This window comes from Marmota marmota, unplaced genomic scaffold (assembly GCF_001458135.2).
Source record: "Marmota marmota marmota unplaced genomic scaffold, marMar, whole genome shotgun sequence".
NCBI lineage: Eukaryota > Metazoa > Chordata > Mammalia > Rodentia > Sciuridae > Marmota > Marmota marmota.
In genome coordinates this window covers 470,282-495,476 of record NW_026000037.1, presented here as the reverse complement: position 1 = coordinate 495,476, position 25,195 = coordinate 470,282, and the positions used below count along the sequence as shown (strand labels likewise).

The 25,195-nt window shown below is 43.1% G+C and overlaps 1 protein-coding gene across 1 annotated transcript in view; it reads left to right on the top strand.

Annotated features, from left to right (window-relative positions):
* The window catches only part of Prdm5 (PR/SET domain 5), a 120,679-nt gene that overhangs the window by 28,882 nt on the left and 66,602 nt on the right, over nt 1–25,195 (top strand). The window contains exons 3-7 of the mRNA XM_048812548.1: nt 7,748–7,916; nt 10,895–11,140; nt 14,671–14,750; nt 19,718–19,802; nt 20,863–21,020. Of these exons, the coding sequence (XP_048668505.1) occupies nt 7,748–7,916; nt 10,895–11,140; nt 14,671–14,750; nt 19,718–19,802; nt 20,863–21,020 (738 nt within the window). The remainder of the gene's footprint in view (nt 1–7,747; nt 7,917–10,894; nt 11,141–14,670; nt 14,751–19,717; nt 19,803–20,862; nt 21,021–25,195) is intronic.

Here is a 25,195-nt window from a genome sequence, read left to right as displayed (position 1 = left end):
GAAATTTCAGAGGTGGAGGGTTACCTGTCAGGTTCCTAGGGACACATTTCCTGGCGTGGCCTTCCTGGGCCTCTGCTGTCCTTCACCAGCCTAACTGAAAGGCAGCTTGGCCCCGGGGAGCGTGTGTGTGTGTGTGTGTGTGTGTGTGTGTGTGTGCGGGGGGGACGTGACCGNTGTGACGGAAGGACGTGACCGGGAGCATGACAGGGACTGTGGGGGGACGTGACAGGACGTGACAGGAGGTGACCTGGACTGTGGGGTAGGGGTGACGGGGAGGGGGTGTCGGAAGGGTGTGACGTAGTGAAGTGAGGGGGAGCGTGGGGGCTGGACGGAAGGCCGTGATGGAGAGGGTGTGCCGGGGAGCGTGGCGGGGGGGGCCCAGGCGGCCTGTGGACGGCCCGGGGTGAGGCTGGCCAGGAGCGGCGAGGCGCGGGCGCTGTGGACTCCAGGTGCCGCTCAGCGCCCACCCCTCCCTGCAGAGCGGGTCTGCCACACTGTTGGTCCCCTTCCTCTGCTTTGCCAAGTGGCAGTGAGGCGGGGTCTGCTCTGTGACACGTGGCGTTTCCGTATTGCGGGGGTCGAAGTCACACGTGGGTCTGAGCGGAGGGCGGTCCTGGCTGAAACCCTGCTGCGGGGCACTCCCGCACCCCTGCTGCGCCGGGGGCGCCGCGCTCCTGGACAGTGGCGGGAGCCCCACGCCTGCCGCTTATCACGCACGGCCTGTATTCCTGCAGGTTTCTCGAATCCATCTGCTAAATATCAGTAGGTGAACTGTCAAGCGATTGTCCTCAGTAGTGACATGAAATACCACTTTAGTGACTGGCAAGTCTGCCTGAGTGAGCTGTGTGCCCGCAGGCACCCCCCAGGCGTGGCCAGCCTGGGGTTGGTGGTGACAGCAGTGTTCCTGAAGGAGCCAGCTCCGGGGCAGCGCATTGGTGAGGGCTGTGTGCAGCTGGCCCACGGGGTGTGGGTGTGTGTGTCCGAGTGTCACTTTGGACACAGGAAACACAGAGTTTTATCTATTAGTTCAAAACAAAGCAAAACAATAAAAATGCAAGCAGCTGGTCCTAGTTTGGTTCCAAACTAATGCTGCTTGTGGCTGCATATAGAAGGATTTTACTACTTATTGGTTCATTATTTTTATTCAGGTTGGGGTTTATTAGCAGGGAAAATACGTATTTTTAGAAACATCTCAAGTTATAGAAGCTGTCCTGTGTTCATTTTCCTTGCATCACTGGGACCCTGCCAGGAGAGTCATGATTGTCATTGTCTTCAAAGAATTGAACGCAGGAGGTTCTAAGTGACTTGCCTGGGTCTGTGCAGCCAGGGTGGGAGGGGAACCTGGGAATCTGACTCTGCTGTGCACTCTCTCAACCTTAAGAGTTGAAAGAATTTTGAAGGAGTAAATTTAGATTTTAAAAGTATTTCATGTTTCTAAAGTTGGTATTACATAGTTTGGAAACTGCCGAAGAATTGCCAAACTCTCATTTTAAAAACATAGATTAAAATTATTTATATTGTGTTCCATGACCTTGTCAGATTCCAAATTCCCTTCCTCAGTTCATGGCAAGACATGGCACTGCTCTCCTTGCAGATAAGGTGAGCTCAGGCAGCATCCCTCTGTGGCTCTTGTTCCTCTGACTCCTCTTGCCCCATTTCAGCTAGTGGATAAAAGGTTGAAAATATGATGGAGGTAACAGAACTCTTGAAGTTAATAATAGCAAAATTTCAGAGTCAGAGCCAAGCAGGTTGGTGTAGGTCTGATTTTTGATTAGGTGGGACTTACATGCCTCTCCTCCCAGAAACCACAGAGTCCCTCCTGAAAGGAAAGTGAGGAGCTCATTTATTGTCTACTCTTCTTTTTTTCTAGAAACATTGTAAAATATACTCTAGCAGAAGACAACTACAAAATATTGCAGTTTCTCCAAGAGAAGCAAGCCTACTAATACCTTTGTCTATATCTTTTTTTTGAGGGTGTGTATATGTGTGTGTGTGTGTGTGTGTATATATATATATATATATATATATATATACACACACACACACACACACAGACACATATATATTTTTTCCAAAATATGATGTTTGATAAATCTTTCAAAACCAATTGTCAAACCTTTAACTTTCTCCAGCTTGTATTATTGGACATTTAGACCCAGAATAGCTAAAGCAATCCTTAGCAGGAAGAGTGAAGCAGATGGCATCGCAATACCAGACCTTAAACTATTCTACAGAGCAATAGTAACAAAAACAGCATGGTATTGGCACCAAAACAGACTGGTAGACCAATAGTACAGAATAGAGGACACAGAGACTAATCCAAAAATTACAATTATCTTATATTAGACAAAAATGCCAAAAATACACATTGGAGAAAGGATAGCCTCTTCAACAAATGGTGCTGGGAAAACTGGAAATCCATACGCAACAAAATGAAATTAAATCCCTATCTCTCACTATGCACAAAACTCAAAATGGATCAAGACTTAGGAATAAAATCAGAGACCCTGCATCTAATAGAAGAAAAGTAGGCCTTAATCTCCATCATGTGGGATTAGGCCCCAACTTCCTTAATAAGACTCCTTTGGCATAAGAATTAAAATCAAGAATCAATAAATGGATGGACTCAAACTAAAAAGTTTCTTCTCAGCAAAAGAAACAATCTGTGAAGTGAATAGAGAGCCTACATCTTGGGAGCAAATCTTTACCCCTCACATATCAGTTAGAGCACTAATCTCTAGGGTATATAAAGAACTCAAAAAGTTAAACACCAAAAAAACAAACAAACAAACAAAAAAAAAACAGGTCAATAAATGGACCAAGTACCTGAACAGACACTTCCTGGAAGATGATATATAATCAATCTACAAATATATGAAAAAATGTTCATCATTGCTAGCAATTAGAGAAATGCAAATCAAAACCACTCTAAGATTTCATCTCACTCCTGTCAGAATGGCAGCCATTATGAATATAAACAACAGTAAGTGTTGGCGAGGATGTGGGGAAAAGGTACATTCATATACTGCTGGTGGGACTGCAAATTGATGCAGTCAATCTGGAAAGCAGGGTGGCGATTTCTTAGAAAATTGGGAATGGAACCACCATTTGACCCAGCTATCCTTCTCCTTGTTCTATACCCAAAGGACTTAAAAATAGCATATTATAGGGACACAGCCACATCAGTGTTTATAGCAGCACAATTCATAATAGCTAAACAGTGGAACCAATATAGATGCCCTTCAATAGATAAATGGATAAAAAATGTGGCGTATATACACAATAGAATATTACTCAGCAATAAAAGAAAATAAAATTATGGCATTTGCAGGTAAATGGACGGAGTTAGAGAAAATAATGCTAAGTGAAGTTAGCCAATCCCCCAAAACCAAATGCTGAATGTTTTCTCTCATATAAGGAGGCTAATTCATAGCGAGTTAGGGAGAGGGAACATGGGAGGAATAGACAAACTCTAGATAGGGTAGAGGGGTGAGAGGGGAAGGGCGGGTGCATTGGGGTTAGGAATGATGGTTGAATGTGATGGACATTATTATCCAAAGTACATGTATGAAGGCACAAATTGGTGTGAATATACTTTGTATACATCCAGAGATATGAAAATATATGTAATGTGAATTGTAATGCATTCCGCTGTCATATATAAATTAACAAAATTAGTTAAATAAACAAAAACAAAATATGATGTTTGATAAATCGTTTGAAACCAATTGTCAAACCTTTAATTTTCTCGTTGGACATGTAGACTGTTGCAAAGTTTTGATATTACAAACAACTAAGAGTAGAAATAATTAGCCAGAGAGGATGTGCAAATGAAAATAAAATAGAGCAAAATGAAAGGATACTTACAAATATGGAAAACTCAAGCTGGGTACGGTGGTGCACACCTACAATCCCAGTGACTCGGGAAGCTGAGAGAGGAGGATGGTGAGTTCAAAGCCATCCTCAGCGACTGAGTGAGACCCTGTCTCCAAATGAAAAGGACTGGGGACATGGCAGTGGTTAATTGCCCTGAGTTCAATCCCCAGTGCCACCAAAAGAAATGAAAAGAAAAAGAATTCAAAAGTATGGGCAGTCATGCAAAGATGAATAACAATCATAAAATCACTCATTGTATGGCATATTCAAATTATAATTCTGTAAAAACCAGTAACTGAGGAATGTTGCTTTTGAGCAGAGCAGAGCAGAATGGCAAAGAGCTTTGTGTTTTCATGAAATCAGCTGTGTCCTGAGGCAGAACCTTACGTGGGATGTTGCCCCCCACCCCGTGGAGTCCCAGGGAGGCAGCTGGTCCTGAGGCCCAAACAGCAGTGATTCTGCTGTGCAGGGGCCTGTTCAGGGGAGTAAGCCAGGAATGGAAGTGATGGGTGGGTTACCCAGGAATGAGTGTCAGGATCAGAGTGTGAACTGTTAGGTTCCTGGTTTTCATGTCTGTGAACACTTCAAAGAAACTGGCACAGGCTCATCAAAATTGGTCGGAGATCATCTACAGCTTATATATTATTATGTTAATTAAAAATATTATAATAATTATGATATAGTTATTCTTCTTCGTATTAAAATTTTATGTTTAAGTATTTGCAGGTGTTCCATATCTGGGATGATGGGGCAAATGGATTAAAGTGGCTATTGGATATGGAGCACAATGTTGTAGCCAGGCTAGTGACAAGAGGGAGCTGATTTGAGTCACAGAGCACATAAGCCCTGTTTGGATCCTTTCTGATTGGGCCTGGGATGAGCCCACACATGGCAAAAATAGTTCCATGGGACTCCAGAAAGTAGGGAGTGCTGGGGTCTGAGAGTCAGAGGGTTAGAAGGAGGAGGATATAATGGAAAGTTGTAGGAACTGTGGGCACAGTAAAAGTGAGTGCAGTGTAAGTGTGTTAGTTAGCTTTGAACTACTGTGGCAAAATACTTGCAATTCTGTCATAAGGAGGAAAGGTTTATATTTGCTTATGCTTTCAGTGGTGTCAGTCTGTGTTTGTCTGGCTTTGTTGCTTTTGTGTCTATGGTGGGAGTACAGGTTGGAGCAACTCGGCTGACTCCATGGTGGCCTGAAGAAAAGAGATTGAAAAGGTCTGGGGTTCCAGTGTTGCCTTCAAGGGCAGACCCACAATGACCTCACTTCCTCCCATAGGCCCCAGTCCCTCAAGGGCTGCCTAAGAATACCTTGCTTTTTCCTACCAGGCCCCTTGGCCCCGGTGGACAGTGGTAGGACCTTCCAGTGGAAGGACACCCCTGTTAATGCACAGGTGGAAGCCACTGGGTTGTGGCTATGTCTCTTCCTGTGGTGACCCAGCGGGCAGGGGGCTGGTCTCAGAGCGGTGGTGCCACTCACTCCCATTGTTGGCTTGGCTGGGGTATTAAAATGGTGCTTCATTACAGAACACCCTGATTAACGTGCTGTCTTCAGACTACAGTTTAATATTGTAAGGTCCTTGGGCTGGGGTTGTGGCTCGGTGGTAGAGCGCTTGCCTAGCAAGTGCGAGGCCCTGGGTTCATCCTCAGCACCACATAACAATAAATAAATAAAGATATTGTGCCCAACTAAAATATAAATATTTTTTAAAAATATTGTAATTTCCTTGCTTTGCATCTGGGCAGCCACTGTTTTCCTGCCCAAAGGTGTATTGCCACGCCCTCAAACCTTGGCTGCTGTATTTTTTCTCACCAAAGGGCAGACCAACCCCAAACTTAATCACCCACTGTAGGACCCACCCAGCTCTAATTCCTGAGCCTCCCCCATAAAAGCCCCAGAACCCAAGCCTGTGTTGCCTCTCTCCACTATGGAGAGATGGCCTTTATTTGTCACCTCTGACAAATAAACTCTCTTCTGTGTATCTCTGTCTGGTCTCCATCTTTCACTTCTTGCTTTCCTGTTTCCTGGTTCCTTGCTTTCCTTTCAAATATAGTCTTATCATGTTTCAAAATTAAAATCTTCATATTTTGAAAGCCATCACAAGATTAACGACCACTGTGCTCTCTAGAAAGAAGTTTCAGTCAACTTCTTGGATATTGATCAGATAAGCACTAAGATTTATAACTCAGCTGAGGTCTTTACTGGGTGAGTTCTTAGATGTTTTGAGGAACCCCCTCAGCCAGTGTTCTCCAACCCCTGGGGAGTCCACTTCTGATTTAATTTAAAGAGATCTTTTGCCGAAAGTCTATGCTTTTTGCTTATTTTGTTGCATCATGAGTAACAATTATATAGAAGTTAATTTAATGTTGTTAATTAGAAATAACTTGTGTGTTTCTGGATGCACAGAATTCAAAAACTTCCAAGATGTTCCTGATATTACACAAACACTCTTTAATTAACTGTATCTAATGGGTAGATTTCTTTCAGTGTTTTGAACCTTTGAATGAAGCCTCCTTTCCATAATTTTGGAAGCATATAATCATCATTTCTGTCTCTTCCATGGAATTTTAATTTTTTTCTGTTGAAATTACAAAGTAATCTCTCCTTGTTAAAGAGATATTTTTAAAAAATCCAAACTAGGTCAACATCAGAGGTAGACAAGCTCCTGTCCCTTCCGTGGAGTGATGGTGTATGAGCAGCTGGAGGCCCCAGGTTTGGTCTGCTCAGGATCCAGCTGCACCTGCGCCTGTTCATTCGTTACACATACTCTTCCTGTGCTCTTCCTTTGCTCCCTTCCCCTCTCCCTCCTGCTTCTGCTCCATGTCCTGCTGTTCCTCCTCCTTCATACATTGAAGTCAGGCAGGTGTTTTCCTGTGCATCATTGAGTTTCCTGAGTGGAGCTTATTTTCTTGATCTTTCCTTTCTTTGCCCACCATGAAGGCTCAAAAAATTCAGGCTGTGTTCTGCTTCTCTTGTCCTCAGCAGCCAAACTGGGAACATTTGCTCAGCTCTGTAAAAGAGGCATTCTGGCACTTCCTCCTGGCATAGCCAGCTAAGTAGCCCTGTTCTCGCTTCCCTGGTGATGGGCCCTGGCCTGGAGTGACATTTTGTACCAGTCGATTCCAATTGTGATGTTTCTCTGGGTTTCATTAGAAAGGTTCTGCAGTGTTGCTCTTCTGTGTCTGTTACTGGCTGGGGTTTCCTCTGTATTAGTTATCAATGGTGTCAACTGTCTGATTGCTATCTTCTGGAATTTTCTAAAGTATTCTTTTGTATGTTGATGGTGGAATTGTTTACTCTTTTTTATTTCAGTGAGGTTTGGGAAGGTTGATGTGGTGGGGTGCACATGACAGCTCAGTTGTCCCCTCAAACCCCCTAAAGATCTATTTTTCCTGCTATTTTTGGTCCTGCATTTTGAATATTCTTTCAAGAAAATAATTTGTTTACCATTCCTCTGGTTTGGATAGGAACTTCAAAAATTTTTTTCCTGTTCCAGTTTTGTATTTAATGTTAATCATAATGAAATCATTGGTAAGATTTCTGCTATTTGTCTGGGTTTGTAAATGGCACTATTCTGTCAAATTGCTTTTATGGACCTCCGCAGAAGACCAGTTAATGTTGCAAAATTTTCTTTAAAAATATGTATCATTTTCCTTATTTCACTTTAGACATAAATTCACTATATTTACATAATATATGTTTGTGTATTATTTGCCAGATGAATGAACATTGTCACTTTCCATTTTCAGTGTCTAGATCAGCTGAGGATATAAAAAATGAAATGGTATCTTTTGGTGGGCACATGGAACTCAGTATATCTTAAAACAGTTTCTTAATTGTCATCTTCATTTTTAAAAAACTTTGTTTCAGGAAGGAGAGAACATCTTCTATTTGGCAGTGGAAGATATAGAGACAGACACAGAGCTTCTAATTGGCTACTTAGACAGTGACCTGGAGGCGGAGGAGGAAGAGCAGCAGATTGTGACGGTGATCAGAGAAGCAGAAGATTCTAAAGGCCAGTCATCAGCTGGCAGGAAAGGTATCACATCTCTGGTGATCTGAGAGAACAGAAGTTGTAGAAGAAGGGTTTGAGCTGTTTGAGCTGTAGTCTTATTATAATAGGGTGTTGATGAAAAGTTTTTGTCAAAAGCTCTCTCAGAAGGCATCGTCTGTGTGCTCATCTTTTATGTAGGAAAAGGGGTTGGGGGAGGTGACAGGTGTGCCTGTGGGATGGCCAAGGTCCAGGGCTGCCAGGGAGTCCCTATGTCTCACCCTGTCTCTTGTGAGCTGGGGTGACATGCAGTGGGATCTTCGCACCCTTGCCCTGGTGCTGCCTCTCACCTGCCTCAGAGCTGGCTCTTGGAAAGTTTTCTTCTCTTCTACACCTTGGAGGAAGGTGAATGCAGAGGTGAGGTGTGCTTTGCTCACTGGGCTTTGCTCTAGTTTGGGATACTTTGGGAATCTGGGACTTTTGGAGGTCTCTTTCTGCTGTGATGTAGAAGCCAGCAGGACTAGTGTTTGTCCTAGCTTGACGCCAGGTAGGCTTCCTGAGCTGCTTTCCTGGAGGTTCCTGTTTGTGCCTGTGTTGCTGGCCAGAGGCATGAGCGCTGCCCCCAGTGCCAGTGTGTGCTTCTGTGGTTTATGTGACTATTCAGGAGGTAGGTAATGGCAAGCTCGGTCTATGATGTTTTTCAAATATGCCTTAAGCTGTTTGGATTTGGAGTGACAGCAATTTTTTTTTGATTACAATAAAATTCCAGTTTATTTTTGGACAACATTGTTTCACACATACATCAAACAGGCAAAAACCAAAACAAAACAAAACAAAAAAACCCAGTAACTTCATAGACAAAAAAAGAAAAAAGAAACATTTTTATCTTTGGCCTTTTAAACCATGATTTCCAAACCAACTACTTACAGTAGAGCTGAAGTAAATTCACAAAAAAAGTTACTCGAATGCTCAGAATTAAGATTTTTTGTTGTTGTTTTCGCTTTTTTTTACGAGTTTTTTTCCCTCCTTTGAGATCATAAATGAACATGGTCACACCACAAGTCAGAAAGAAGTAGAACAGAAAATGCTCCAAAGGCTATTTTGGTCATCTGAGATCATGAAAAATGGCTGATCCCTAACAATATGCACAAAAATATAAAATGTAGATTAAAAATACAAATTTTTCTTTTTAAAATTACTTTTAAGAAAATAAGCAGAGCCTTGGAAGGTTTGGTTCTTTTTTTCCTGCCTTGTTGCAAATTTATATTGTGGTTTTGGTTGGGTGGTGAAGAGCAGGTGTCATCTGTGGGTGGCACTGCCTACAGTGGACAGGTACTGGGCCTCTCTACTCAAAGGTGACCGACCACATTTACATTTGGAGACAGGAAGTGGAGGGTGAATATGTCATGGTGGTCTCTTATTTTTCATTTAATTTTCCGTTTTTGCTGTCTGGTCATCCTCATCCGGATATCTTCTGCTTCTTGGTATCAGTATCATTATCAGCTCCCCATTTGCCTGTAGCTGCCTCAGCCTCCTGATCTTCATCTCCATCCTCTTCCTCATCATCACCTTCCTCCTCTTCCTCATCTTCATCTACATCATTGTTAGCCTCCTGCTCCCCATTTTCCTCATTAGCATTCCCATTAGCTGGGGCGTCTCTTTCATTTTCTGCCTCCTTCACAACTTTCTTCTTCTCCTTTAAGTCCTTGGTGGTGATCTTGAAGCTAATGTCCACGCTATGTCTGACATGGTGGGGCCTGCTGGTGATCTGATGCAGTGGGTTAAAAAGGAAACTGAGTTCAGGCACTTTGGCAGTGAAGCCGCCAGAGTGTGCATTGGTTGTGGTGAGCAGGGAGCTGGACCCAAGAACAGTGCAAAGATGGCTTTTCAGAGCAGCCACTGGGCTGTATTGTTTTATTTATTTTTTCTCCTTTGCCCTAGGACTTATTATTGTATATGTTATTTTAATTTAAAAATAACTTATCCTACTTCTGTTTTAATGCCCTGATTTTTGCTGTTATCAAAATATTAGTTGTCATCTTTGTAATAAGAATTAGCAGATACTTAAAAAGATTTTTTTAAGGGGCTGGGGTTATAGCTCAGCAGTAGAGCACTTGCCTTGTACATGTGAGGCACTGGGTTTGATCCTCAGCACCATATAAAAATAAATAAAGTAAATATATTAATAAAAGATTTTTTAAATGTGTGAACCAGGTATTACTTTTTGTTGCTGTTTTCATTTTGTAATTCTTAGTGACTCACTTATAAAAGCAAAAGAAAAAGCAAAATCTCAGCAAGAGAAACAAGAAGCCCTGACATCTGACAGTGGAGAGTTGGGTTAAATGAATTTGCTACCTTAGGGTTAAAAAACATACCTGGCCTGAGAAGATGTTGGAAAAGCCTCTACCATTTCCTGTGAAGTATGACAGTAGCATAGCTGTTCTTCTGCTGTGTATGAGATACACATGCACGAAGACCCTTGGCCCTGGAGCCCCAGGGGAGCCGTGGTCTCTTCTGGATGGGATCATTGGTCGTTTTTATTTTCCTTACATTTTCTGAGTCTGGTATTCGAAAGGTGGAGTTACATGGCACACTGAGGGACTTGGGCAGAGCCCTGCAGGTCCTTCTGCTCCTATGCCCTGGTGGCAGTCTTTCCACCTGAGTGTCACCCCCTTGTGCTTCAGCACAGTTTGCCTCCACTGCACTTGTCCTTGTGAAGCCAAAAGTGAGCCACAGGTGGCCTAGCTCAGGGAGGATTTTGTAGTTGAAGGCTCTGATCTGGACAGTTAGCATCAAAGGGTAAATTAAAAATTCAGTTTGAATTTGAATTAATTTGGTGAAACACAAGTAAATTATTTTAGAAAGAATGTATTTCTCTCCAGTAATACTTCCTGTTGTGTTTACACTTAATGTTCATAGACATAAAAGAGTTCATGTTATACATAGTTAATTTGATTTCAAAGCGGGTGCACAAGCTTGCAGCTCTTGCTCTGAACTTTGGCCTCATTAATGCACTCCTTGTCAAGGCGCAGATCCCCTTGGCTGCACAGAGGACTTCGCCTGCCCACAGTGTGAGTCCAGCTTCCCCAGTGCGGAGATTCTTGCTGAGCACCTCCAGATGCTGCACCAGAGGCCCACCGAGGAGAAGGAATTCAAGTGCAAGATCTGTGGGAAGAAATTCCCAGTCCAGCAGGCCTTGCAAAGACAGTGCGTACACCACAGAGCATCTGCTGTGTCTGACCTGACTCGTGCAGGGGTGGGGTCCCACAGTGGCAGGCACCAACGTCTTTTCTGAGTGTAGCATGTTATTTTTTACATGTTTGGATTGTGAAGTTGAAGTAAGCATTGCTGGTGTAGATTGTATTTGTCCACTTAATGACTTGGCCTTGTTAATTGAGCTGCATGGTTCACTAGCTGACATCCAGATATGCATGATGGAGCCAGGGCTTGAGGTGGCACAGCAAGTCTCAGTCAGCTCCACTCATGTCCCCTCTGGAACCAGCTGAGAGTTCAAGGAGTGCAGATTTCAGAGTGTGAGGAATACACCGAGGTTTTGGAAAGCACTGTTTGTTCAAGAGCAGTCTTGGAGGATAATCTAGAGACAAATAGATCCAGAATGTGAGAATGTGATAAAGTTAAATGATCCCCTGCTCTGAGCTACTTACTGTGAACTCTTTATTATTTTAGCAATGTATGTTAATAGCATGAAAGTGATCCTTGTCTTTCACGGGATCATGAAACCTATAAACTCATATTTAAGTAAGCATTGGTAAGAAATCGTTAACATAGGTTAAACATTCCTTTTTTTTGGTTTTGTTAAAGTAAGATTCTAAAGGCCAGTCATCAGCTGGCAGGAAAGGTATCACATCTCTGGTGATCTGAGAGAACAGAAGTTGTAGAAGAAGGGTTTGAGCTGTTTGAGCTGTAGTCTTATTATAATAGGGTGTTGATGAACATAATATCTTTATTTTATTTTTATGTGGTGATGGGGATCAAACCCAGTGCCTCATTCATGCCAGGCGAAAGCTGTACCACTGAGCCACAGCCCCAGCCCTAAAGTCAGTTTTAAAGTCCACTTGAGAAGCCAGATGAGCATAGAAACCCTGTAAATCTGTGTTCCAAGTCCTGGGCCTGTGCCCTTTCTGCTGTGTTGTGAGCATAGTTGTTTTTTGTTGTTGTTGTTGGTAGTGGTGGTACCTGGAATTGAATCCAGAGGTGCTTAACCACTGGGCCACACCCCCAGCCCTTTATTGTATTTTATTTAGAGACAGGGCCTTGCTGAGTTGCTCAGAGCCTCGCTAAGTTGCTGAAGCTGGCTTTGAATTCACTATCCTCCTGCCTCAGCTACTCACGTTGCCGGGATTACAGGCATGTATCACTGTGCCCAGCTGTGGGCATAGTTTTTTGAGGTTTCTTGTAACTGGCCTTGGATATTATAATATTGCAGTTTCTGGAAATTCATGGTGATTTTGTCAAAAATAATTCATAAAAGGAAATAGTTTTGTTATTCTTTCCATTTTGCAGATTGTGTGAAATGTGAAATCTTAGTGTTTAGGAAGAATATTCAGTGCTTTTGCTGGGTCTGGCACATGAGTTCAGTGTCTCATGCATGGCCTCTCTCTTGCCTTCTCTCTTCTCTGAGAGCCATGAAGACGTTTGGGACAGAGCATTCCCTGCTAGTGGCCAGTGAAGTACCGTTCCCATGGTTGTCTATCCTTCAGTACAAAGGGACGAAGGGATTCCAGGGTGCACAGAGTCTGTAGCTCCTGCTGCGGTGGGTGTGGGCCACACTTCTCCACAGAGGCTGTGCATGAGGTGGGCAGGTCCTTGGGCTAGCTCTTGAAGGTACTTAACCTGCAGGGAGGGTGCTGTGGTCCTAGAACCTGGGTGACCAAGTGTTTGGGGCAGTTGAGGATTCCTTTCATGGTCGCCTACTGTGGAATGTGTTTCTGAACATTTTTCTTTTTGTCTGGCCCTAGGGGTTGAACACAGGGCCTGTGCATGCCTGACAAGCCCTCTCTAACTGAGCTGTATCCCCCACCCAGATGAGGATTCTTGACAGCCAAGAATGCAAGTCAAATACCAGATTCACTTGCTACAGAAAAGCCACAGTGGCACCAGGGTCTAGTTTGGGTTTGTGCAGGTGCCACTGTCCTGGAACCTCTGGGAGCTTGTGGAGTGGTGAGAACCTCTACACTTAGCCAAAAGGGGCCCACAGTCGAAGGGGCTGCTTCTGGACCCAGTTCCTGCCCTTCTCCTTTGCTAGGTCCTATGGATGCTGGTGAGGAGAGTGTAATTATAGAAGATGATCTGTTTTCATAGCCACAAGCTTTTTCTGCATTTTTTTCCAAAGGAACTGAGATTCCAGATCTCAGTGGAAGAGGAGATATGAGGAGGAGGAAAAAGACTAGAGAGTGGGCAGGGAATGTGGTCGAGCTGGGGTGCTGAGTGAGGTGAGAGGGCTGCCTGAAGAAACCCACTTCTCTGCCCTCTTCCTCCTGCACCCACTGTAGGGAAGACAGGGCACAGCCTTAGGGAACAGCCACAGTGCCGGATGAGGCAGGGGTGAAAAGGAATTCTGGGTGGAAGATGGGCAGTCCCAGCTGGTGGGAGCTGGAGAGGGAATGTTCCTTCCCAGTGGCCCTTCAGGTGGCTGTGTGTTCGGAGAGGTTGATGGACATGTGGCAGGTGTTCATGCTGCTTGGGAGCCTTTTCTTATTCAGCAGCGCTCCTCCTTGTACAGCACCGAGGATGTGTTCTTGGCTGCAGTGCTGGGCGTGGTGTGGATGTGCTGCTACTCGGGATACCTGGAAATTCAAGATGAAAATTTTTATTCTTTTTTTATTAAAGTATGTTTTTCTTTTATAAACATTTTCCTATAACAAAACCAAACTGTTTCATATTTCCGGTTTTGCTTGCTTTGGATTTGCTTCAAAGTAATAAAGAAGTAGGGAGAGGGGAGTATAGGTTGGACAGGAGCAGGTGTCGTCTGCTGTGGTCAAGTGGGTAATGGGCCCACCGTTCGCTGTACCATGTATTTACTTTTTGTGTATTTGAAATCAGTTAAAAGTTGACAGATCATTTTGTGGCTCTTTGTGGTGATAAAGATGATACTGTTACTGTATCACATTTAATCAATCTTTTCACATATTTTATCAAGTCTTTTCATTTCTATAACCACTGTGAAGCTTGTAAAATGAACCACTATAAATTTAATCCCTATATGAGAAGACAAAAGTCAGCTTTGTTTTGTTGTGGATTGTCAATATAATGTTTAATCCTGCTTGATTTTATCTTATTCTGTTTCCTAACATTGATTTGCTAAAAAGTGTGCTCATAGATTTTGTTAAAGTCTAATGATAGAATAATCTAATTTATGAATTCCATCTTCATAACCCTATGAGATGAAATAAAATATTCTATTGAAATATAAAGGAAGTAGAAAAAATCAACTTGTGAATTGATAATTCAGTTTTTCCCTTCATAAGCAGATTTGGCTCATTTCAGCTTTGGCTTGATGGTTCATGGAGATGTGCAATTCTTGGTTAGGACATAGGAAAGGGAAAGAGGTCTGTTCCATGCACGTAGAAGGCAGAATATAAGCGGCATATCTCTTACATTTGAAAGAAAGGGTCTCAAATACCACTCGCTCTTTATGTGAGTTTGATGGATGGTTCTCCCTGCGATCTGAATGGATGCTGGCGCCTGAGTTATGGGGTGGAATTTCATACCCTGTGGAAACTCCCTGTGGTGCCCCTTATTGTCTCATTTAATTCATGACGGGTTTTCATTTCTCTTTTAGGAGATCCTAAGAAAAAGCTCGTGTGTTCGGTATGCAGTAAAAAGTGTTCCTCTGCCTCCAGCCTGCAGGAGCACAGGAAGGTCAGTGAGATGAACCCACTCGCAGAGACCTGTCAGCAGCTCGTGGTGTCTGCCATGTGAACTTGTGGCTGACTGACCCAGGACAGAGCTTTGTCATGAATCTAAGTGGTACCGTATTCTAGAGCACAGAGCCAGTGTGCAGAAAGGCAAGCTGCCGAGGCTTTGAGCTGCTGTCATTGCTCAGCGCTGGTGAACACACTGCCCCTCCGCCCTGTGTCGTTTCTGGCCGAGGTTTTACCTAAAACACCTGCCTTGGCTCATGGCCTTGTCCGTTGCTGTTTGCTCAGGAAATATAAGTCAGTGAGAAAACTATGCATTTTTGGAATGTGCTGGCAAGTGACCTTTGGTTTTGAAATGAGTGCATGTCATAGTTTAGTCTGGCACAACAAAGGCGAGAGCTGCATTGTGTGATTTCGTGATGATGTGAATTGCCAGGTAACGGTCCATTGAGTTTGATTTTACTCCATTCTATTTTTCATGTTGATGTGGTAAATCGTGCACTGATACGATTGTATATCTAGGTGTTATTAGCAGACGCAAATGATTCCTTAGGATAAAATGAATTTGACATTTTACAAAAAGGATAAAAATTTATTATTTTGTAGCAAAAATTAATCTGAAAAATAAATGGTAATTCTTACCTAAGAATATTAGCCTTGAGATGGGGATGTGGCTCAAGCGGTAGGGCGCTCGCCTGGCATGCGCGGGGTGCTGGGTTTGATCCTCAGCACCACATAAAAATAAAATAAAGATGTTGTGTCCACCGAAAACTAAAAAATAAATATTAAAAAAATCTCTCTCTTTCTCTCTCTCTCTCTTTAAAAAAAAAGAATATTATCCTCTAGTTAATAGAATGTATAATAAAAGAGAGTTAAAATTGAATTTATATTTTCATTAATGTCATTTCTAGGGTCCAAAATGTACATGTTACATTCTGTTATACAAAGATGAAAAATTACTTTTGTTGTGTTTTGTAATATGAATTGTCTCTCTCTGTATACATAGGTATATTTCAAAATAACTTGATGGTACTGGAAATTCATTATGATTTTTAATCTAGTAGCTCCAACCATTTTTGTGGACTTAATTTAGCACTTGAGACAGTTAAATCATTTTGTTGACATGTCTGCAGTTCTGGTTTCTGGAACAGTTTTGATCCTCATATGGAGAAGTGATGGAACAGCCTGATTGTGAATCAGGGTGGGGGCTCTGTGTGTCAGTAGCCCTCAGTGTTGAACACATCAGTGTTGAGTTTTTGGTTTTGTTCTCTTAGTGCTATTAAATTCTTTTTTTGGTAAAGTTTCCAGATAGTGATTTTAATTAGATTATTTTAAAAATTGAAGTGTCTTGTGAATGTGTATCATTCCTCTGCGGGGGTCTTGCTGATCTTTGTATTACTCAGAATTTAGTACATGTACAGAAATTACCTTGGACAGTTTGCCTGGGTGCCACTGCAGATGTCCCTTCTTTTAGGTATCTCATTCCCCTCCCATCTCTTGTCTGGCTTCAGGAAGAAAAACCTATTCTATCAAAAAGATCAAGCTACTGGAATAGATGTTTTCTAAATATCCTCTTACTTTTATTATTTTATGGTTTATTTCCCTGATTTGTTTAAAGAGGTTGAAATTTAGAATAGTTTACCAAATAGAGCATTTTAGCACAGTTCACTGTGGAGAATATTTCTGAACTATGTCCTGTTATTCATTTATTTCCTTCTCAACGTAAGAGCTTCTCCCCTAGAGGAGCATCTTGGTAGAGGGGCTATAGCTCCTGTCTTTGAGGTGAGCCCTTATGGAGCCCTAGTCCTTATTGACTTAACACAGTCCTTCCTCCCTAATAGCCTCGCTGCTCAAGTTTCACCTTCCTGAATACTAGGCAGCTTGTATTGCTGACAGTTTCGGCCATCTTTGGTTGGGTGTGTCTAATGTCTAATAGAGTTTAGCTACCCGGCATCACCCTGCCAGTAGATGGTGCTTTATGACAATAGACACTATCCTATATTAAAGCAAGGAATGTTGTGGTCCCTCTTGACAATTATTAGAACTTAAAAATGGTAACATATTATTCTCCCAATTAATAATTTTCAAAATATTTCTACATAGCTTTGGGTGTAATTAAATTGTATTGAAACTGCAATTTGAGATGAGACTAGATTCTCTGCTTCTGCTGGTGGGTGGATCTGTGCAAGCTGAAGGTCTCTGCAGCTCAGAAAACTCTCTTTAGTGTTGGGAGCTAATCAAGGCAGGGGGTGCCTGCTGGTGTCAGCTCTGAGTTCACAACTGGCAAAACCAGGTTCTTCTCTACGATTATTGAGTGATGTGTTGCAGCTGTTAATGGGGATTGTGCTCTCCAGGGTCTCAGCAGACCCCAGCAGCTCACCAATCACTTTCCAGGTACTTGTCTAGCACATTCCAAGAATGAAATCCACAGAAAATAATAGAAGGCAAAGTAACATGAGAAGAAAAGAGACAGTGCTTCTACAGGAGTAAGAGGGGTGTCCCAATAGGGGTTGCTGCCTGAATATACAGTTTAGGGGCATATATAGCTACTGGTAGGGGCACTGATCAATATTCAGGCTAACCAGGTCTTGGAAAAGTACCAGCAATGTTGATTTGTCTGGTGACCTTGTGATTCTTTAGCCCTTGAGTTTGAATTTTCCTGTAATCTCCATTCAGGTCCACCATCACTTGCATTTTTCCTGCTGCTCCAGGACAAACGCTTGGCTAGAATGTTTGGAATGTTTTTGATTATTTTCTTGGAGTGACCTTTACATCTGGGTCAAAATCTTAATTGAGGATTATTTCTTATCCTAATAGTGTCACCTATCATTTGACTTTAAATCTGTTTGTTGAGCAGCCTTGGGTATTTGGAAATAACTTTGGCATGCTCTCTTGTACAGTACATGATCACTTTTTGTAATTTTGGGACTATCCTTTTAATTCAACCTTGAAAAGATTTTCCTATTTCTGAAGCTGTGAGCATTAAGAAGTGAACACATGAGTATCCAGCAGTGTTTCGTCTAATTGTTTGTTTTTCTTTGTGGACTAGTGATTTTTTTTTTTTTTTTTTGTGGTACCGAGGATTGAACCCAGGTACGCTCTACCACTGAGCTGCATCTCCAGCCCTTTTTATTTTGAGACCGTTCTTGCTACATGCTGGCCTTGAACTTGCGATCCTCCTGTCTTAGTCTCCCAAGGGGCAGGGATTATAGGTGTGTGCCACCATATCTGACTGGATTGAAAAGAAATAAAGTTTTAATTTATGTATGGCTCAGAGGCTTATCATATTGGTCATTTCAAAATTATATAAGGGGCAGCCTTTGGCACGCATTGCACAGACACATTTCTTCTGAGCTCTGTGACACTTGTATCTTGCTCTTGAGCACTGGGCTCTGGAAAGGACCCTGGTTAGGTGGGGGCCATGCTTCTCTGCAGGATGGCCTTTGTACAGGAATCCTGCAGACCCCATAGCTCCTGTACATCTCTAAAGAGCACATGTCAGGCCCTCCCACAAGGGTGGATTTTGCTGCTGCTGTTTCTCTACTTTGCTTGGCTTTTCTCAGGTGAAGTTTCCAGATCCCCAAGAGTCAGGCTAGACAGAAGCAGCAAGGGTTGCTGCCTTGGACTTGCCTCATGCCTGGCAGTGATGGTGGGCCTGGGCTGTGGGCTCCCATCTGTGGGCCTCATCCTTGTGTCTTCCCCTTTCCCCCTCTCAGCTTTGAGTCCTGTCCTAGTCACTTAGATTAGGCAAATGTGGCAGGGGACAGCCCATCCCCCCACATCACTGTGGTGCTACACCGGTCCAGGGTCTTGGTCCTCGGGTGTGTCTTCAGCTGTTCTGCATCAGGCTGCATGCTTTGTCTATCTGGGTCATGTTCCGACTGTGCCTTTGATGAGGTGGGCCATGAACATGACTCCACCAAACCAGTTCTGAGTCTTCAGCCGAGTTACTGGTGCTCTTGTTCATTGATGATCAGCATTTCCCATCCAAGGCTTTGTGCGGGGCTTTGCTTTAGGACCTAAAATCCTGGTTCTGGTAATAAACTGGACTTCCACTTTTTTGCCACTGACCCATTTCCGTGATCTGGAGTCTGGGAGGGAAAGAACCAATGTAATATTCAACTGTAACATTTATATTAAGTAATTATTAGCTAAAGTTATATCCCTGTTATTATGATTTTTTTAAATATACATCTTATGGTATATTTTTAAGATATGATATTATGGGATACAAACCCATACACATGTAGTAAAATAGTTGTTATAGTGAAACAAATTAACTTATCACCATCTCAGAGTCACCCACCCCCATTCCAGTGCAAGGGCAGCGTGACCTACTCGGGTTAAAATAGACCTTGAGTGCATTATGCAATCACTGCTATAGTCCTCAGGTCTTAGGTCAGACCTTTAGATGCTTCATCCTCCTTTGCTTGGCTTTGGCTCCCTGGACCTGTGTCTCCCGTTTTCTTTTGGCTGGGGTTCTCTTGTCGTTGGACACTTGCACTGAGAACTAAATGCCTTCAGAATCATCTCTCTTCTGGTCTTCTGCTGTAATTAATACTTTGCTCTGTGCTACATACATTTAAGTTTAAAATATCCTTGGTTACTAGAAAAGGAACAGTATTACCTGCAGTTTACAGATGTCTAAGTCTAAATTTGTGCACAACAAAGGAATTAATGTATTAGCTGTACTTTTTATAGAGCATATACATTTGACATGAACTAAGTAGGTCAGTCATTGCATATTTAAGCAGCTTTAGTCTGTTTTCTTTGGATGATGTGTTTTTACTAGGAATGTATTCACTGCATTTTAATTTATTCAGGGCAGTATGAGCAAATCAGGGCTGAATTTTACTGGGTCATTTGGACACGGCAGTGGCAGCTGCCCCTATGTTTGTGCTTTTGCTTGGGTTTCATGTGATTTGTTAGGCTTCAACGGCTGATTAACTGTTCACTAACCTCTTGCAGGTCCATGAGATTTTTGATTGTCAAGAATGCATGAAGAAGTTTGTCTCAGCCAATCAGCTAAAGCGCCATCTCATCACCCACTCAGGTAATGCTGCTTCTTCATTTATTGAGATCCTGAAGAAGATCCTGTCATTCCCAGGACTCAGAGTCATGGCCCTGCTCTGAGTTCTGGCTTGGCTTTAACTAGTCATGTGACTTTGAGCAAATTACTGAATGCTCTTGAACTCTGTTTATAAAGCAAAGGTGGTTGGACTGAAGGACATACAAGTCTTCACCATTCCCTTTCAGTTCCTCACCTGCACCTCCTGGATCTCAGTTTCTCTATTCTTCATCTGTGCAGCAGAATCCTGGTGCCTGCACAGGCTAGGTGAGGTCCCTGTTATGCTGCTGGCAGTGTCTCACACTTGGGAGGCTCTGCAGTCTCAGGGTCTACATTGATGGACACCTTACATTCTAAATGCAACCCTAATAAGTCAGTGTCAAGAGGGATTTATAAATATGCTTTGGAGTATCTTTCTGAAGCCAGTTTCAGTAGCAGGAGCTGCACTTATGCAGACTTAAAAAAAGTCAACTCTGGAAACAATTTTTTTCTCAATGAAGTCTCTTCTAGAAGTCAAGATGCCCAATTTGAGGCCATTTGAAGTCAGGATATTTTCTAATGTCCACCCTTTTTGGAGGTAGATGTAGGTGTTTTAGCAAATTAAAGTCAGATTAAAAACTGGTGGCCTTCAGGTGTGCTTTGATTGGCACGGTATTTTTTAAGTTAGTTATGGGCATCATTTGTAACAAGCCTTTCAGGTTACCTGGGGTAAAGGTGGAAGTGGAAGCTCTGCTGCAGGGTCTCCTCCCTGCCTTAGGGTCTGAATTAAACTCACACATCTCAGCCCATTTTTCATCTGGATTTCGCCTTTGAACTTAAACTTCTTCACATGGAAGCTTTAGTTTTCAAAACAGGCCTGCAGAAGAGCAAGCTCACCTTCCACTTGCAGACAGACTCCGGTACCTGGCATGATGGATAGGGTGGCAGCTTCCTTTAGTGTAACCACGTTTTAGATTACTTATGCTCCTGTGGTTTGAGGGTAGAACGTGTCCCTCAGACCCTTTACTTTGTGTAGACATGAGCCTTCTCCACTCATTTTTCACAGAAAGACGGCCCTATCATTGCGAGATTTGTAACAAGTCTTTTAAGAGGCTTGATCAAGTGGGCGCTCACAAAGTCATTCACAGTGAAGACAAGCCCTACAAGTGCAAGCTTTGTGGAAAGGGGTTCGCTCACAGGAATGTCTACAAGAATCACAAGAAGGTAAAAGCATATTCAGATTTTTTTCACTTATTTGCTGATGATGATTTTCAGTTGCTTATCCCTAGGCATCTGGGGAGTTCGGAGTGTGGTGGAGCCTGGAGAACATCTTGCTCTACTCTCCTATGGCTCCTCAGACCAATTGGCTCTTCGGGGCTTCCGGCTTCCCTTCTCTACAGAAGCTGTCTGATAAGCAAGCATTACTGAGCTATTAAATAAATGAACTAACTCTCGGCTGTTAAATTAATTTTGACAGCTGTGGGGTGGTGCTGAGTGCCAAGACCTCCTTGTCCTCCTCCTTTTTAAAAAGACTTATCTCTACTTATGTTGCCTTTTGGAAATGTTCTCATCTTTGGTGTCCTTATGGTATATTTTGCTAGGTCTTTTACAGTTTCTCTGACTTCTTTGGTCTCTGTCAGCTTTCTGTCACTGTGACAAAATACTTGAGATATAAGCCACTTATGAGGAGGAAAGATTTGTTTTAGAGCGTGGTGTCTGAGGCTTCCATCCAGGTTGCTTCCTTTGCTCTGAAGCCTGTGGGAAGGCAGAACCTCCTTGGGGCATGCTGGAACAGAGCTGCTGGCCTCATGGTGGCTGGGCAGCAGGGAGATGGCTGGGTTCGGGGGAAGGGGCTAGGGTCCCAGTGTCCCCTTCAAGGGCACATCCCAGTGCCTCACTTCCCCTACCAGAACCCATCTCCTGAAGGTTCTGACACCTCCCAGTATCATCAAGGTTGGGGACCAAGCTGGGGACAAAGTCTCTGATATAGGGCCTTTGGGCACATTTCCATGCTGTCAGTCTCCCTTGGCCCAGGAGAATGGCCTGGGTGCTCTGGACATCTTCTGTGCTCTCTCCCCCTAAGATTTTGACTGTACCCAAAATGTTGCCATCAAAACTGTACTAAAGAATTCCAGATGATTCACTTTCTATAGTATGCAAGCTTCAGACCCATATTTTAGTTGCTTGCTAGATTCATAGCTGGGCATGCTTTTGACAATGTGTTCAGCATGCTCCAGAGTGGATTTTTCCTTCTCTTTGCCCCAGATAACTGCTCTTCTGCAGTTTCTTTTTCTGTTAATGACAGAATTACATGATTACCCAAGTCTCTTTCTTTAGTCTTGAGTCTTTACAGAATTAGGGCCAAATCCTGAAGACCCTGCCTTCTGCACCCTCTCACTACCCTCACGAATGCCCCTTTCTTGTCAGTTTGCTTACATATATCTTTTGGGGCTGGTCATGAACCCCAGGGTAGTGCAGGTGCTGGGCAAGTGCTTACCACTGAGCTGCACCCTAGCCCATGCCTGCCCTTGCTATTCTAGCATCTTGATAGTTGGTTTCCACCCCAGCCCCTTCATGCCATTTAGTCAGCTTCTTAGTTTTATTTCTTCTCACTCCAGGGAAATCACCCAAGTCCAGCCTTGTCATGACTCCCAGTGACAAGTGGGGTTCCCATGCTCACTGTTTGTAGTGCATGCCCTGCTGCTGCTCAGGGTTCTGTGCAGCCCCCTGGAGCAGCTGCAGGCTGGCTTCCCTCTCCCTCCTCACATCGTGGTCTCCTAGCTGGTTCTGCTGATTTCCCATGTTACCCTTGACCTTTGCTCCAGTTCTTGTTGCAGAACACATTTGTTTTATCTGTTTTGTGAGGATGATAAATAGTGTTTGAGTCAAATTCAGGAAACGTGTCCAAAGATACTCAAGGTCCTAAAAATCCATGGGAAAACATACTTGTGATGTGACGAATGTTTGCTATTATGTAACCTCATACCGTCTCTTTAAAACAGCTCATTACTTATTTTTTCACCTTCGGTATTCTATGGGGATTATAGTGACCTCAGTATATTTATGAGGGACTTTCCAAAGACATGACTTGACCTCCTTTGAAATCATTTTAAAAATTATGACAGCAGTTTCAGTTTACTGGAGACTCAGCCAGACTGTTGATAGTATTCCTTGTCTCCGCCTGTCCCTGCATTCTGCCCATGTGTCTAACCCAGGTGTTACGTGTGCAGGGAGAGCTGCGTGCATTGCCACTGCTCTGGAATTGCATGGCTGTAAAAAACTCTCTGGCCGGTTTCCTGCTCACTCTCTGGAACTTCCAGCTCCTTTCTCGATGAAACTGATCCACCCACGTTTATGAGATTTTCACAGTTTGGCTGTGTTATGTGCCATGTGGGAATTCGGCATAGGATCTTTGCACCGTCTCTCATGCCCTCAGTCATAAATCACGTGAAAGTACTGGTGATGCCTTGGAAAGGCAGAGGCATGGTGGCTGACCTTCCTGCATGGAAGCACATTCAATCCTCTGCCCTTGACATATGTGTTCCTGACGGTGTGCTGATCCGCTGTGTGTTTGGTATGGTTATGTGAAAATATCTGAACTAGTTCTCCAAGAATCATGTGAGAAAGGAATCAAGCTTTTCTTCTACCATTATTCATTCATGGCTAGTTAGGAGACTTCAGAATAAGGATATGCCAAGGAACTCAGAAGAAAAACCATTAAGAGTCCATCAGCTCTTCATTATGTCCCAGGCCCAAGGTTTGTTATTATAAATAAATTAAATGTTCTTTTGGTTTGCTGGGTATGTATTTGGTTTGCTGTGCATTTTCATTATACTTGTCTTATTTTGGGCCAATTCTTATCTTCTATCATTTAGATTTACTTGAAAAAAGAACATTATCATTCATTATATAGTGAAGTTTCAAGGAATGGTTTCTATTTAAAAATTTAGCACCATGAAGAAGAATGAAATTATGGCATTTGCTGGTAAATGGATGGACTAGAGACTATCATGTTAAATGAGATAAGTTAGACCCCAAATATCAAAGGTTGAATGTTTTCTCTGCAATGTGGAAATTGGTCCAAAGTAAGGAATGAGAGAGACAGAAACAGAGCAAGAGACAAAGGGAAAAGGGGTGGGGTAGGGAATTCTATCAAAACAGAAACATCAGTGAACTAGATGAAGGAGATTTAGGGAGAGGGAGAAGGGATGGGATGAGGGAAGAACAGCAAAAGGAGTAGTCTCACCTGACTTTCCTGTGTACGTGTGGGTGTACCACCGTGAGACTCACCCTCATGCAGGTCCCCGAGACCCAGAAACAACAAATAGACAAACAGACAAAACAACTATTAGTAAACAGCAGAAAGATCAGTAGAGGGAAGGTGGGGGAAGGGGGAGTACTGGGGACTGAATCAGACCAAATCATATGCCATGCCTTTGTGATTATGTCAAGATGAATTCCAACATTATATGTAACTAAAAAGAACCAATAAAAAGGGGAAGACAAAAATGAACCACAGCCACTAATTCTGTCGCTTTGCCCACAGTGTAGGCTCAGTAGGTCACGGTGAGTCTTCCTACACCCCATGCTTTCTGATATTCACTTGATCTGGAGTTGTAAATCAAGATCTAGTTTAAAAAAATAATTTCTCTGGCTCCAGCTCTATTTTGATGATGTAAATCTCAGTTGAGTAAGTTCAGGACCACTGGAGATAGCTAACCCTCCTCTGCCTTCCGTTCCCTCTCAAACTTAATGCAAGGAACAGGTGCACCTGTAGCCTCCTGCCTCCCACGCAGGATGGAGGTGCAGAGGGTTAATGCATGGATAATCCCCAGGGCTGGGTGTGTGTCTGTCAGAGAAAGGCCTACCTTTCAGACCGTTGGGGCCTTCCAGGGTGGTACTATAGCAGCCACCAAGGATGACTAGTCACAGCTTTTCTTGCAGTGATTGTACTGGGCCCCTCAGGGCAGTGTTCATCCAGTCGTAGTGAATTTTACACCACGGCCAGCTTAGGAACCAATTTACTAGAGGTCCTGAATAGCCACTAAAAAATAGAAAGGGTACGAGTTAGGATCACTTATGAAATAATATACGTGTGCCTGCATGTGTGTTGAATTTTGATTAAGGGATATTCCTTTGGGGCTGGGGTGTGGCTTAGTGATAGGGGGCTTGTCTAGCAAGCAAAGGCTCTAGGTTTGGTTCCTGGAACTGTCTCCCACCTCCCCAAAAAAGAACAAAACAGAAAAGAAAAAAAAATTTCATGTCCATCAAATTGCTTAGGTGAAATTCCGTTAGGTCTTAGAACAGGACAGACCCCTCCCCCAAAGGTCATGAGCTGGCGTCCCAAACCTGAGAGATGAGGTGCGAGGTAGAGACAGCCTTGGTGATGGCAGCACGGC